A 14,102-nucleotide genomic window follows, 5' to 3' on the forward strand; every position below is an offset into this window, starting at 1 on the left:
GTTCAGGTGGAGACCATCCCAACGGTACAGATCCCTCCGGTTCCAAAACTGATGCCAATGCCCCATGAAGTGGAATCCCTCTTTCCCACACCAATCCCTTAGCCACGTGTTTACTTCCCTAATTTTCTTATCCCTATGCCAACTGGCACATGGCTCGGGCAGTAATCCGGAGATTATGACCCTTGAGGACCTGTATTTCAATTTCCTTCCTAGTGCTCGATAATCGCCAAACAGGTCCTCCACCCTAGCTTTGCCTATGTTGTTAGTCCCAACGTGGACCACAACAACTGGATCCTCCCCCTCCAATATTCTTTCAATGGTTGACCTCCCATTTTCTATAAATGTACTTATCCAAAGCTCCTCTATCCATATCCTAATTCGCAAGACATCTTGCTTGCCTAACATACCATGTGATATGCCTTGACCTCCGGTGCACGAATGCTTCAGTGTTAAAATATCAATCTTCATATTTAAAATCCATAATCTTGTATCGTCCAAGTCCTTTAACGTCCTCCAATCCTACAACAATCAATCAGTTTTACTTTCATTTAATCTGCCCTCTGTGCCTCTTAATATTTATCTCACCATTGGTGACTGCATTTTCAGTTGCTAGGCCATAAGGTATGGAATATCTTCTCATAAGCAATTCTTCACTAACAGCTTCCCTATATCAAATGCTTTTTGATCACATTTCCTGAAGTCTCCTTTGGCATAGTATTTAGATTGATCTCATTCTGGTCTGATTTAGAAAATCATGAAGGGCATAGATAAAGTGAATAGCAAGGGTCTTTTCCCTGTGAGCAAGAAGTTCAAAACTAGGTGGCATATTTTTAAGGTGAGAGGACAAAGATTTAAAAAAGGGACCCAAGAGGCAACCCTTTGAAACAGAGTGGTTTATATGTGGAATGAACTGCGGGATGAAATGGTAGACACAGGTACAGTTACGATGTTTAAAAGATATTTGGATAGGTACATTAATAGGAAGTGTTCAGAGGATATGGGCAAGTGGGAATAGTTTCGGTTTGGAAGGATTGTTTGGCAAGCAGAATTGGACCAAAGGATCTGTGTCTGTGCTGTATGACTCACAAGTGCAAGTTGCTGTAACATGAGTGAACTATTAGTTTGTTGCTGATGGATAGAGTAAACAGTGTTCAGTCTAGCAGGCGCAATAATCAGGTGAACTATTCTCCAGTCAGCAGTGCAAATTTTATGAGCTGCTCATGAATTTGCACCATTCCAACCAGTGGCAAATATTTCAGATATTCCAATTTCAGTCTTGCAATGTTGGAAATATTTTGAGAAATCAGCCTCCCTCCTACTCTGCTCTTTCAGTCATTGGTGACCCTCAAGATCATGACGGTGAATGACTATATGTTTTCCTTCTTTGTAGGTCATGAAGAAACTTTTATGAGGTCTGTGTCATTAACTAGCACTAAATGTGGTAATATTACCTTCCACTGCCAGCCCAAGTTTGGACATTATTCATGTGATTGTAACTTGGCATGGTTATTTAAAATGAGACAGGAAAAGTTTTTTTTAGGGTAGTTGGAGAAGAGAATAAATATAGCACTTGCAGCCTGTGCAAGAGTTGCAAATCCCACAAGTTAAGGAAAATTTACATAATAATATAAATGACTGAAAATGAGGTTGTGGAGGTGGGAAAATCAAAATTACATATTAAAAGGAGATGTGCAGGGCAATCAGTAAATTGGTTACACATGGCAATAGGAAAATTATACAAACATTGAGGTCGTTACAGGACGAGAATAAGTTTTACATGCTATTCTCCGGATATCAGACGATCAGCCACACATAGCCAAAATTTTAGGAGGTAGCACAGAACAAAATCAGACACAATGAAGTTACAGAAAGAAGCAAAGTTGCACTAGTTAACAAAAACATTTGACACAGCAGTTCAGTTGCTACAGGAATACTTTGCTCCTCCATACAGATTTGATGGGCTGTAAACAATTTTACAACATACAGTACAGAGATCCGAGAATGGCATTTAGAGAAATTCGTTGTAAGATACAAAGGAATATTGGATTCAAAGAATTGAATACAATCAATCAATCAGGTCAGAGCAGCAAAGACAAAATCAAAATTTTGGCAAGTTAAAAACTGGATTAAAATTAAGTTTTAGATTAATTTGTCAAATAAACTGCTACCTAGTGATGCAACTACTTAAACTGATGCTTTTCAGAGAGGAAATAGATTCTTTGTTACAAGATGTAAACAATAAAAACAAACTGGATCCATATAGCACCACAAAGTAGTTCTGGAAATCATAAGCAAGGCCAAAAATGCTAAAAACTCAAAAAGGTGAGGCAGCAGGTGTGGAAAGAAAGAGGTATGGTGTCCTTTCATCAGAAGTGGAATGAATCAATGCTACTCCAATAACTCGTGATCAAATAGGTAACTTTTCTCCATTTGTTATTGCCATATATCAGCCTTAGAATTAACATGAATTGTAGAGAGGGAATTGCAAATTATTATGATACTTTATTACTGATCGGTTGCCCAACCGATATTTATGTAGTAGAAACAAAACCAAAGCATTGCAGAGGTTTTCCTTTCAAATTTCCAGCAGTGAAAATACTCAGCTGGTCAGCAGCATCCATAGAGAAAAAGAGTCAACATTGAATTGGAAATGGCTCTATTATGAAGGAGAGATGCGATAGGTTTCATGTAAATGAAAAGCAGGGAGGGAGGAAGAATAAAGAGGATACTCTGGGATTGGGAATAGGACAGGAGAGATTAAATGACAACTGTTTAATGGAACCAAAGACAAAAGGGAGTGCTAAGGGCTTTAGCAATAAAACAAAGTATTTGTGCAGAATGGAGTCGCAGGTAGATAAGATAGAGAAGGCGGCGTTTGGTATGCTTTCCTTTATTGGTCAGAGTATTGAGTACAAGAGTTGGGAGGTCATATTGCAACTGTACAGGATATTGGTTAGGCCACTGTTGGAATATTGCATGCAATTCTGGTCTCCTTCATATCGGAAAGATATTGCGAAACTTGAAAGGGCTCAGAAAAGATTTACAAGGATGTTGTCAGGGTTGGAGGATTTGAACTGTAGGGAAAGGTTGAATAGGCTTGTGCTGTTTTCCCTGGAGCGTCAGAGGCTGAGGGGTGACCTTATAGATATTTATAAAATCATGAGGGGCATGGATAGCATAAGTAGACAAAGTCTCTTCCCTGGGGTGGGGGAGTCCAGAATTAGAGGGTATAGGTTTAGGGTGAGAGGGGAAAAATACAAAAGAGACCTAAGGGGCAATGTTTTCACGCAGAGGGTGGTATGTGTATGTAATGATCTGCCAGACGAAGTGGTGGAGGCTAGTACAATTGCAACATTTAAAAGTCATCTGGACGGGTATATGGATAGGAAGGGTTTGGAGAGATATGGGCCGGGTGCTGGCAAGTGGGACTAGATTGGGTTGGATATCTGGTTGGCATGGACAAATTGGACCGAAAGGTCTGTTTCCGTGTTGTACATCTCTATGACTCTAAAGAATAACCCTTTTTGAAAGGAAAAAAAAAGATAAATCAGGGCAGGATTTATATACTTAATCGCAAGGTCCTGGGGAATGTTGCTGAACAAAGAGATCTTGGAGTACAGATCCATAGTTCCTTGAAAGTGAAGTCGCAGGTGGATAGGATAGTGAAGGCGGTGTTTGGTATGCTTTCCTTTGTTGGTCAGAGCATTGAGTATATGAGCTGGGAGGTCATGTTGCAGCTGCACAGGACATTGGTTCAGCTACTTTTGGAATACTGGTGTCCCTCCTATCAGAAGGATGTTGTGAAACTTGAAAAGATTCAGAAAAGATTTACAAGGATGTTGCCAGGTTTGGAGGGTTTGAGCTATGGCGAGAAGCTGAGTAGCCTGGGGTGATGCGTGTGTGGAATGAACTGCTAGAGGAAGTGGTGAAGGCTGGTACAATTGCAATACTTAAAAGGCATCCGGATGGGTACATGAATAAGAAGGGTTTAGACAGATATGGGCCAAGTGTTGGCAAATGGGGCTAGATTAATTTAGCATATCTGATCATCATGGATGAGTTGGACCAAAGGGTCTGTTTCCATCTCTATGATGCTATAAAAAAACAAGGTTCAGACCACTATGGAGCAAAGGAAACTGAAAATGGGAGACAGCATTCGTGGTCTTGAATTGTTGAGTACAGAAGGCTGTAAAGTGCCAAATCAGTTGCTGTTCCTCAAAGTAGACTACTGCAACTGACCAAGGAAAGAAATAGGAGTAAAAGTATAATACTAAATTAAAATAGCAAACAACTGGTAGGTCATGATCATACTTGAGGACTAAGCAGGGTTGTTCCACAAAGTGGTCACTCAATTCGCATTTGGTCTTCATAATGGACAGGCCGCCACATTGTGAGCAGCAAATTCACGAAAGATGACAGTGACTACCCTTGACATCAAGGAAACCTAGCAAAACCAGAGCCTATAGAAATCAGAAGTAAAACTATATACTAGTCAGGGTCCTCTCTAGCATGAAGGAAGACCATGGTTGAAGATCAGTCAGTCATTCAGCTTTAGGGCATCAGTTCCTCAGGGTAGTATCATCCTTGGTCCAACACTCTTCAGCTGCTTCAATGGTCTTTTCACCATCTTAAGGTCAGAAGTTGGGATATTGGTTGATGCTTGCATGTTCAGTTCTATTCAATAATCCTGAAAATCTGAAGCATTCCATGTACAAATGCAGAAAGTCCTGGATAATACCTACACTTGTGTTGACAGGTGGCAAGCAACATTCATGCCACACATGCCAGGCCATGACCAACAAAACAATTTCATTATCACTCATTTGATTGGTACCACATCTGCAAACATTCACTCAGTCCACCACCAACATACAGTAGGAGCCATGTATCATCTACAAGGTGCATTGTTGTACATCACCAAAACTCTTTAGATGGCACATTACAACTCACAACCACTACCAAGTAAAAGGCAGGGCAGCAGTTACCATTTGCAAGTTTCCCTTCAAGCCACTCAGCCTCCTGACTTAGAAAATACTCTAAGTCAGGAGGCTGAGTGCCTTGAAGGGAAACTTGCAAAACCATTCCTTTAATATTGTTGGGTCAAGATTCTGCAATTTTCTCCCCAAAGGCATTGTGGGTGTACCAAGTCAACTACAACAACTCAAGGCAATTCACAATCACCTTCTCATAGGCAAATCTGGCCAAGCCAGTGAAGCTCAACCCTGAAAGAATTTTAAAAATCTAAACTGAAAATGTAAGGAAATTGCTACTGCACCAGGACAGAGTGATTAGGGCCTTGTAAGGTGGGAGACGAGGCAAATATCTTTCTCTATTCTACTTTCTTTCAATTCCGAAGAATTAAATTCAATCAAAGCAGTATATTGGTAATTCTAAATTACAAAAAATCACATGAACGGTTATAGAGCAACAGGTTTAAGTCCAACTGGTTTATTTGGACTTTTGGAGAGCTACTCCTTCATCAGGTAGCTGTGGAACAGGACCACAAGACACAGAATTTATAGCAAATGATGACAGTGTTATGCAATTGAAATAATTTGGAGATGCTGGCGTTGGACTGGGGCGTACAAAGTTAGAAATCATGCAACACCAGGTTATAGTCCAACAGGTTTATTTGACAACCACCTGATGAAGAAGCAGCACTCCGAAAGCTAGTGCTTCCAAATAAACCTGTCGGACTATAACCTGGTGTTGTGTGATTTTTAATTATGCATCTGAAATAATATATTGTCATGACAGTAGCTGGGGGGTTCCCTGTACAGTGGGTTTCAAGATGACTTTGACATAGCCAGAGAGGTTCTTACATAGGGTCCCATTGTTTGATACGACAGGACGTCCAGACTTGTTGGCTTTGTTGGCATTTACACATTTTCTCAATATGTACGCTCAGTCAGGAAATGTGTAAATGCCAGATTCATCAGCCGCACCCACAAGGTAGAGCAAAACACCACCCGGTCAAAATGCAATGCCATCCATACTCCCAAAACTCATCACAACATCGTCATCAAACCAGCAGATAGAGGAGGAGCCATCTTCATTCAGAATAGAACTGACTACTGCAAAAAAGTGTACTGACAATGAACAACAGGAACACTACAGGCAATTATTGGCCGATCCAACCAAAGAACACACCCGTGAACTAAACACATTGATCAAGTCTTTTGATCCAGTCCTTCAGAGCCAGAGAGTGGTGGGCCTGTGGAATTCATTGCCACAGAGTGCAGTGGAGGCTGGGACGCTAAATGTCTTCAAGGCAGAAATTGATAAATTCTTGATGTCACAAGGAATTAAGGGCTCCGGGGAGAATGTGGGTAAGTGGAATTGAAATGCCCATAAGCCATATTTAAATGGCGGAGTGGACTCGATGAGCCGAATGGCCTTACTTCCGCTCCTATGTCTTATGGTCTTAGAGTTCCCTATACACTCTTATCCCACGTACTTCTTGCATAGGGGACTTCCACTGCCTTCCGAAGATATAAAAACCAACATACCTGGATGTCCCATCATATCAGGTAATGGGACTCTGTGTGCGAACCTCTCTGGTTATGTCGAGGGCATCTTGAAAGCCATTGCACAGGGTACTCCAAGCTTCTGTCACGACACTACAGATTTCTTACAGAAACTCAGCACCCATGGACTAGTCAAACCTGGAAGATTCCTCAACACAATGCATGTTTCAACACTCTACAAAAGTATCCCCCACGATGACGACATTGCTGCAACAGCCTCAGTACTCAATACCAACAAATGCCAATCTCTGAGCACCATCCTACATCTCATCCGGTTCATCCCCAACCACAACATTTTCACCTTTGACAACTAGTTCTTCACCCAGATACACGGAACAGCCACAGTGACCAAACTACACCAATATGCCAACATTTTCATGCACAGGTTCAAACAAGACTTCTTCTCTGTGCAGGACTTCCAACCAACACTATACAGCAGGTATATTGACGACATTTTCTTCCTCTGGACCCATGGCGAGGAGTCACTGAAACAATTACACAGTGATATCAACTAGTTTCATCACACCCATCAGTCTTACCATGGACTACTCTTTAGGATCTGTCTCACTCTTGGACACATGCAACTCTGTCAAGGACAGGCATCTCAGTACCTCACTCTACCACAAACCCACAGATAACCTCACGATGCTGCACTTCTCTAGCTTCCACCCTAAATATATTAAAACAGTCATCTCCTACGGACAAGTCCAACATATACACAAGATCTGTTCAGATGAGAAGGAACGTGATGGACACCTGAAGGTCCTCCAGGATGCCCTCAGAGTAGGTTACAATGCTCAATTCATCGATCGCCATTTCTGAAGTATCACAGCGAGAAACTGTAATGACCTCCTCAGGAGACAGACACAGGATGCAATCGATAGGGTACCCTTTGTTGTCCAGTATTCCCCAGGAGTGGAGAAACTACACCACGTTCTTTGCTGCCTACATTACATTATCGATGAGGATAAGCACTTTGCCAAGACCTTCCCTACGCCTCCACTTCTCACCTTTAAACAACTGCCAAACCTTAAACAGATTTTTGCTTGCAGCAAACTGCCCAGCCTTCAGGACAACATCAACCACAACACCGTACAACCCGGTCATGGCAAAAACTGCAAGATGTGTCACAGTATCGACATGGATGCCACCCACCAATTACGCATCAGGTACTCATGTGATACACTCACACACTTGTGCATGCTCTCACACTCAGGCAGACCCCCTCTCTCATACACTCGTGCACATACACCCCCTCTCACACACTCTCTCATGCATGCACACAGATATAAGTGTATGGGGTGAATTTGCATTTGCAGAATTATATTTTCAGGTACAATCTATTTTGCTCAAAAAGCACACAATCTGCTGGCAGTCAATCCATGTAATATTTTATAAATTCCACTTTGGAAATGGAACCAGTCTGACTCAAGATTGGGATACAGACAAATTCTAACTTCACACTTTTAATGCATTGTCTGAGCTGAGATGTCACTTTTTAAAATAAAATCTTAATGCTATCTCGAGAATGTGACTTAATAGTAGTTCTTGGATTTACATATTAATGAACTAAAACCTACAACCCATTGTAAAAGATGAAAGACTTAACAGCAATCTAGGTTTGTTCAGTATATCAGTTCAGTTGCATAGTTGTGTGATTTTTTTAAACTTTGTCCACCCCAGTCCAACACTGGCTCCTCTACATCTTGGTAACTGTATGCACAGATGTTGGGAGTTTTGAGTATTTCTAATAGTTTGTTTTAATCATAGAGCGTTACATTCTCAATCCAAGGGCTTTCCAATCAAGATAAAAGTGAATCACAGGCACGAATAAATAAAACCACTAACACCAAGGATTAACTGGGAAGCAGAACGACACTTCATGACTTCCAATTGATAAATAAATGGACTCAACAAAATAGGCAGCCAGTTGAATAAAGGAACCAAATCAAAAAATAAACCTGCGCCGCAAGAAGAGTTTTATTTTGTGTTGAAAACAAGCCGGGATACAGGGAGCGTGTGTAAAAGAGAGAAAGGACTGTCAAGGTGAATCCAGCCTCTGGCCCTCCTGCAAAGCAGGGACTTTATCAGAGTCCGGCGCCCAGCCATTTTCACCTTCTCTTAAACGTAAACCCTCCATATCACCTTAATTACAGCCCCGGCCTGGCAGCTCGCGTCCTTACCAGTTTTTTACCAACTGGACATATCTGGGTCCGATAAACTTCTCCAACATCTCGGCATCCGCTCGCCGTCCCGCTCCGCACCACAAAATGGCGGTGCCAAGACCCCGCATAAAGGCCAGCTCAGTCAGCGCCTGTCATAAATAAGACATCAATTCACCATGGAAACAAACATTCTCACATCTATGCTCCCTTAAACCCCGTCCTTATTTTTAAGTAAAAATTCATACTGCCAAAGTTTTTAAAAATTAGGCCGTAATCAGAATTGTAAATATGATTGGTCCCGCCAGGGGTCTTTAGTGAAGTTTCTATGTCGAGTTGCTCGGTGCTGCCCCCTTTGACCAGAATCGGATTTGATCGCAGATAGTTTCCTCATTGCATCACCTATGGTTATTTGTTGCTATCACAAACAGGGAGATCTTCATCAAAAAGCATTTGAAATGAGTAATCTTTCAAAAAAAAACCAAAAGATTTGAATAAGAAATACAAAATCGACTATAAATAAATAAAATCACAGAAAACAGGATTTCGCAAAGAGTTGGATTCTTTTGGGGAGGAACAAAGACTAATCTATTACCTCCACCTCCAGCCTCCAGATCTACCTGTGGTGTAAAATAAAAGAAACAGCACGAGTTCAGTCCCAGCACCGCAGGACTTCCCTGTAATAGGGTTTGTGAGCTGAAACTTTGGGGACCTATGCTCTGAGCTGAAAAATGTGTTGCTGGAAAAGCGCAGCAGGTGAGGTAGCATCCAAGCAGGATGAGAATCGACGTTTCAGGCATAAGCCCTTCTTCAGGAATGAGGAAGGTGTGCCAAGCAGGCTAAGATAAAAGGTAGGGAGGAGGGACTTGGGGGAGGGGCGTTGGGAATGCGATAGGTGGAAGGAGGTTAAGGTGAGGGTGATAGGCCGGAGAGGGGGTGGGGGCGGAGAGGTCGGGAAGAAGATTGCAGGTCAAGAAGACTCTGAGGAAACAATAGCTAACTCCTATCCACTCGAACTCCTTTACTCAGTCTTCTTCTCTCCCCACCCACCCTCAACTGCTCATCAAGGGATCCCGACAATTTCCAAATCAGGATGTGAGTTCACAGTGGGAGGAGGGTTAGGAAGTTCCAGCTATGGTAATTCATGGAGGCCTGCCTCCTCACCCTACCTATGATTGTGAAATGCTTACCCTCAAACTGTACATAACCAATTATCTCTCACTAATGGACATAGGGATGCCTATGGTCCTTTGTGATCTATGGCTCCTTACATTCGTACATGATCGCTGAGAGTCTTGCACTCCTCAGGGATACGATCGCCTACATGCAGGACAGAGGGTTGTGTGAGAAACAAAGCTCACTCACTTCAATAATTTCAGTCCAAGACAAGATCTGAATTAGTAGTGTCATTTATTTTACACTTGCAAGCGGGTGTGATGTCCACAAAGCAGGGACGAAACACACCGAATTCAACAAATTCTCGATATTTATATAATTTGGTTCCTACATTTTTTTTCTTATTTCATTGTTTCCCCCCCGTTTACATCCACCACTTCCCTAAGACTGACTCCATTACTCCCATTTATCTCCGGCCTTATCTGGCCTTGTCTGTGACAAAATGCTTATTCTGGCCTCACAAGGCCGTTTGACCTCATCCCGCTGCAGGTCATTGTTAGGCATATTCTTTCTTCATCATTATCTATTCTCTCCATCTGGGCTTCTCTGGAGGCCATTCTGATCTCTATTGTTGAAAATGTGTTGCTGGAACAGCGCAGCAGGTCAGGCAGCATCCAGGGAACAGGAGAATCGACGTTTCGGGCATAAGCCCTTCTTCAGGATCTCTATGACCTCTTTAATTGGGGTTTGTTCCTGTGTCTCTGTAAAAGTGGGAAACAGATGTTTATACCTACTGTTATCTAGCTCAACTTCATCCCCTCACAACATATTATCTATTTGCCCATAATATCTACCATTGTTTTGCAATCATGTTTCATGCTGACATACAATTTTAGCTAATACAAAAACAATTATATATTTCCTCCACTTGGTTTCCATTCTTGTCGACTCAGCTCTTGGCTAAAACAATTACACACTGGTGTGAGTTCATTTACTTTGTATCAGAAATTATAATTGCAGAATTGCAGAACTGCAGAACTGAAGAAGTAACATTAATTTACCTATATCCCACAATTTCCCCTTTTTCTTTTGTTACCATTTGTTATCTTCTGCATTTTTTTTCTTTTAAACATTGCCCCCGAAATTTGCAAGCATCATTCCGGAGATTTCATCCATCTTGGTCTCACTCATCTCCTCATCATTTCGTCGATAAAGCTCCTCTGTCTGATTCCCTTTTAGGGGCATCTGTTTCATCAAGGCTGTTTCAATCAGTCTTTGGGTGAGCCCTCGTATACAGGGTATGATACAACAGCCAATGGCCACCAATACCCCAACTACTACTATCAGAGAAGTAAGAATAGAAACCACCACCCCCTACCATTTTCCAAACCATGATTCAAGCCATCCCGTGAGAGATGTGTCTACTCGTCAACTCTCAGCCAGTTCCTCTGCTAAGGTAGTCAATCCCCTCAAGGCCCGAGTAATTGAACCATCAGGTGCAGTGTTATTAGGAATAAAGGTACAACAGCTTCCTCCTAACATCACACACACACACCCTTTTTCTGCTAAAATCATATCAAGGGCTATTCTGTTTTCCCATGCCATCCTACTTGTCGCATCAAGCTGTTCTGATATTCCTTTAACCGCATCTCTTGTATAATTTATAAATCGCTGTTGATTATAGAAAATGTAATTTATCCAATCTACATTTTTATTAATTGTTACCCACCAAAAGAGAGCTGACTCAAAGCCTGCTGCAGTCTGGTTACAAGCCTTGAATTCATTAGGTACTCCCCTAGGGACCCCTACCAAATCAAGATAAATCCTGTCATCAAAAGAAGTGTCTAACAGTAATCTCTTACCCCTTCCCTTTTTCCCTACTATCTTTTCCTTCTCAAATGCCAGGGTAAATGGAATTGCCAATTGTACAATTGCACATATCCCTCTCCAATCCGGAGGTAGCGTGGGTCTCAATATTTTGCCTCCACAGTACCACCACAGATCCGCTCGGGGAACCTTTAGTGCTGAGTAGTTCCCTCCCTTCTCTGTTTCGGTAACATTCTTAATCTCAGTACATAATTTCAGCTCCCCCAAATCTCTCGACCGACTTGTACCTCGCCTACGCACATACGACGTGCGATTTCCAACTGCGGCGGAAAATGTCGGGGGGACTTTTGCATCTTTCTTCTCCAAGGGAGGGAACATCAGAGATAGGGAGGTACAATTCCTATCATTCCATGCAGTCTCATCCTGATACAGGGCTATCATACATTTCATGCCCTTCCTGTCTCGCTACCACCCGAGCGGAAAGGGAACCACCTGGGCCACTGGCCTACCAGAGGCACATGGATAGCAATTGCTCTTGTTCAGACTTTTTACAATATACTTTACCCATTCAACCCAGGCATTTGCATCCCCGTACCCAGTTTCTATTTCAATGGTCTGTTTCAAGTCCTTTACCTCTATAATTTTTACTACTTTAGGATCATCGGGAGGGGTGAAAGGTTGTATCTAATTATCCAGTAATTCCGCCCATTCTCCCTGTCCTACGCTAATTCAAAAACAACAGCCCAAGAAATCCCTCCCATTTGCTTTCACTTCTATCCCAAATGTTTCATTTAATTGTATCTCATGGGTGCTCCCCCCGCCCCCAGAATTGCTTCGTGCCATGTGGTTTTCCTTATTGTCAGGTATATTGGGTTACACTTTTTATCGGAACAATCGCGAGCTGGTCAGAAGGGGGCCCGGTGTACTGTGACGAGACCATTATACCAAGTACCATCACCAAGGCCATCCCCATAGGACTTAAGATGTATCTCTGAGCTGCGGCACTTCTCTGATTATCTATATCCCCACAATTTACGAAGCTGCAAGAATCAGTGTCTATTACTTGTGGATTATCAGACTCAGGAACCGTTAATAATACATATGAAAATGATATTTGACAAAATCCCAATACTAAGAGGGCTAGCATCAAAACTCTAAGCATTCCCAGTATTCTAAACATCATGCTGAAGCACAAAAAGACTTAATATACAATCTTACAGAAATAATCCCGCGCTCGCGTCGCCACTGTATAATCAGTTACTCAAAGTCTCTTTAGTCTGAGTTTCAGCGGGTCTTGCGTTGATTCGGCTGTCCAGACTTCTTCCTCAACTGGAGAGTCCACAGGCCCTTTGATCCGAGTGTAATGAGTCCAGCCTTTCTCCGCCGTCCTTATTGCTGTTCTGGTCAAAAGAGCCTGGTACGGCCCTTCCCAGTCCGGCTGCAATTTAGTCTCTGTCCATGATTTTACTAAGATCCAATCGCCCGGCCGGATGGGGTGAACGGTGAATTCAAGGGGTGGAGTCTGTGCCAATAAACCCTGTTTCCTGAAGAAAGATAAAGAGGAGGACAAGCCAATATATACTTCTTTAAAAACAAATGTTTAGTTTCGGGAATTGGCAATTCTCCATTCGTTCCCGGATAAGGTAATCCAAATAAAATTTCATAGGGGGATAGTCCTAAATCTTTCCTCTGCCAAGGGACAAGCCCAAAAGGCATCCTTTAAATCTATCAGACTAAACCATTTGTGGTCATGGGGGATCTTACTTAGTAACATATAGGGGTTTGGCACCACTGGGTGCCTGATCTATACTATTCGATTTAATGTTGTCAAATCCTGCACCAATCGATAAGTTCCATCAGATTTTCACACTGGTAGTATTGGGGTATTATAAGGAGACATACATGGCTCCAACAGTCCATCTCTAATCAGTCCTTCAATTACTGGCTGCAGTCCTCGTTTACCTTCTATGGAAATAGGATATTGTCGCTCACAGACAACGTCCCCTTTCCGTTTTAAATTTATTAGAGGGGGAGGGATCTGTAGTTCTCCACGATTCCCTTCCCTAGCCCATACAATAGGGTTTATCTCTCTCTCTCCACATCCTCTGTCAACATTGCCATTTGTACAACTAATTCTTTTTCCTGAATTCCAATCTCCACTCCTAAGAGGATAATTAAGTCTCTCCCTAGTAAGTTACTTCCTATATCAGGGATATACAGCAGTTCCCCTATGACCCTATTCTTAGGACCTTCTATCATCATAGGTTTAAATACTGGAACAGTAAATCCTTCCCCTTTTACCCCCGAAACAGTAATTGACCGTGTCGACATTTCTACTTTCTTTGGTTTAAAATTCAGCGATGACCGTGCTGCCCCTGTATTTACTAGGAAGACTACCTCTTCCCTACAGGGTCCCACCTTCTAGTTTATCAAGGGTTCCTGGTGGGCCCCCGAGGGCAGGAACCCCTGA

The 14,102-nt window shown here is 42.3% G+C and overlaps 1 protein-coding gene across 1 annotated transcript in view; it reads right to left on the reverse strand.

The window, feature by feature from the left end:
- LOC122565315 (cytochrome b-c1 complex subunit 10) overlaps positions 1–8,835 on the reverse strand; it is a 15,996-nt gene extending 7,161 nt beyond the window's left edge. The window contains exon 1 of the mRNA XM_043721158.1: positions 8,711–8,835. Coding sequence (XP_043577093.1) covers positions 8,711–8,820 — 110 coding nt within the window. The 5' untranslated portion in view covers positions 8,821–8,835. The remainder of the gene's footprint in view (positions 1–8,710) is intronic.
- Positions 8,836–14,102: the final 5,267 nt, after the last annotated feature.

The sequence above is a fragment of the Chiloscyllium plagiosum genome, chromosome 31 (genome assembly GCF_004010195.1).
Source record: "Chiloscyllium plagiosum isolate BGI_BamShark_2017 chromosome 31, ASM401019v2, whole genome shotgun sequence".
Classification (NCBI taxonomy): domain Eukaryota; kingdom Metazoa; phylum Chordata; class Chondrichthyes; order Orectolobiformes; family Hemiscylliidae; genus Chiloscyllium; species Chiloscyllium plagiosum.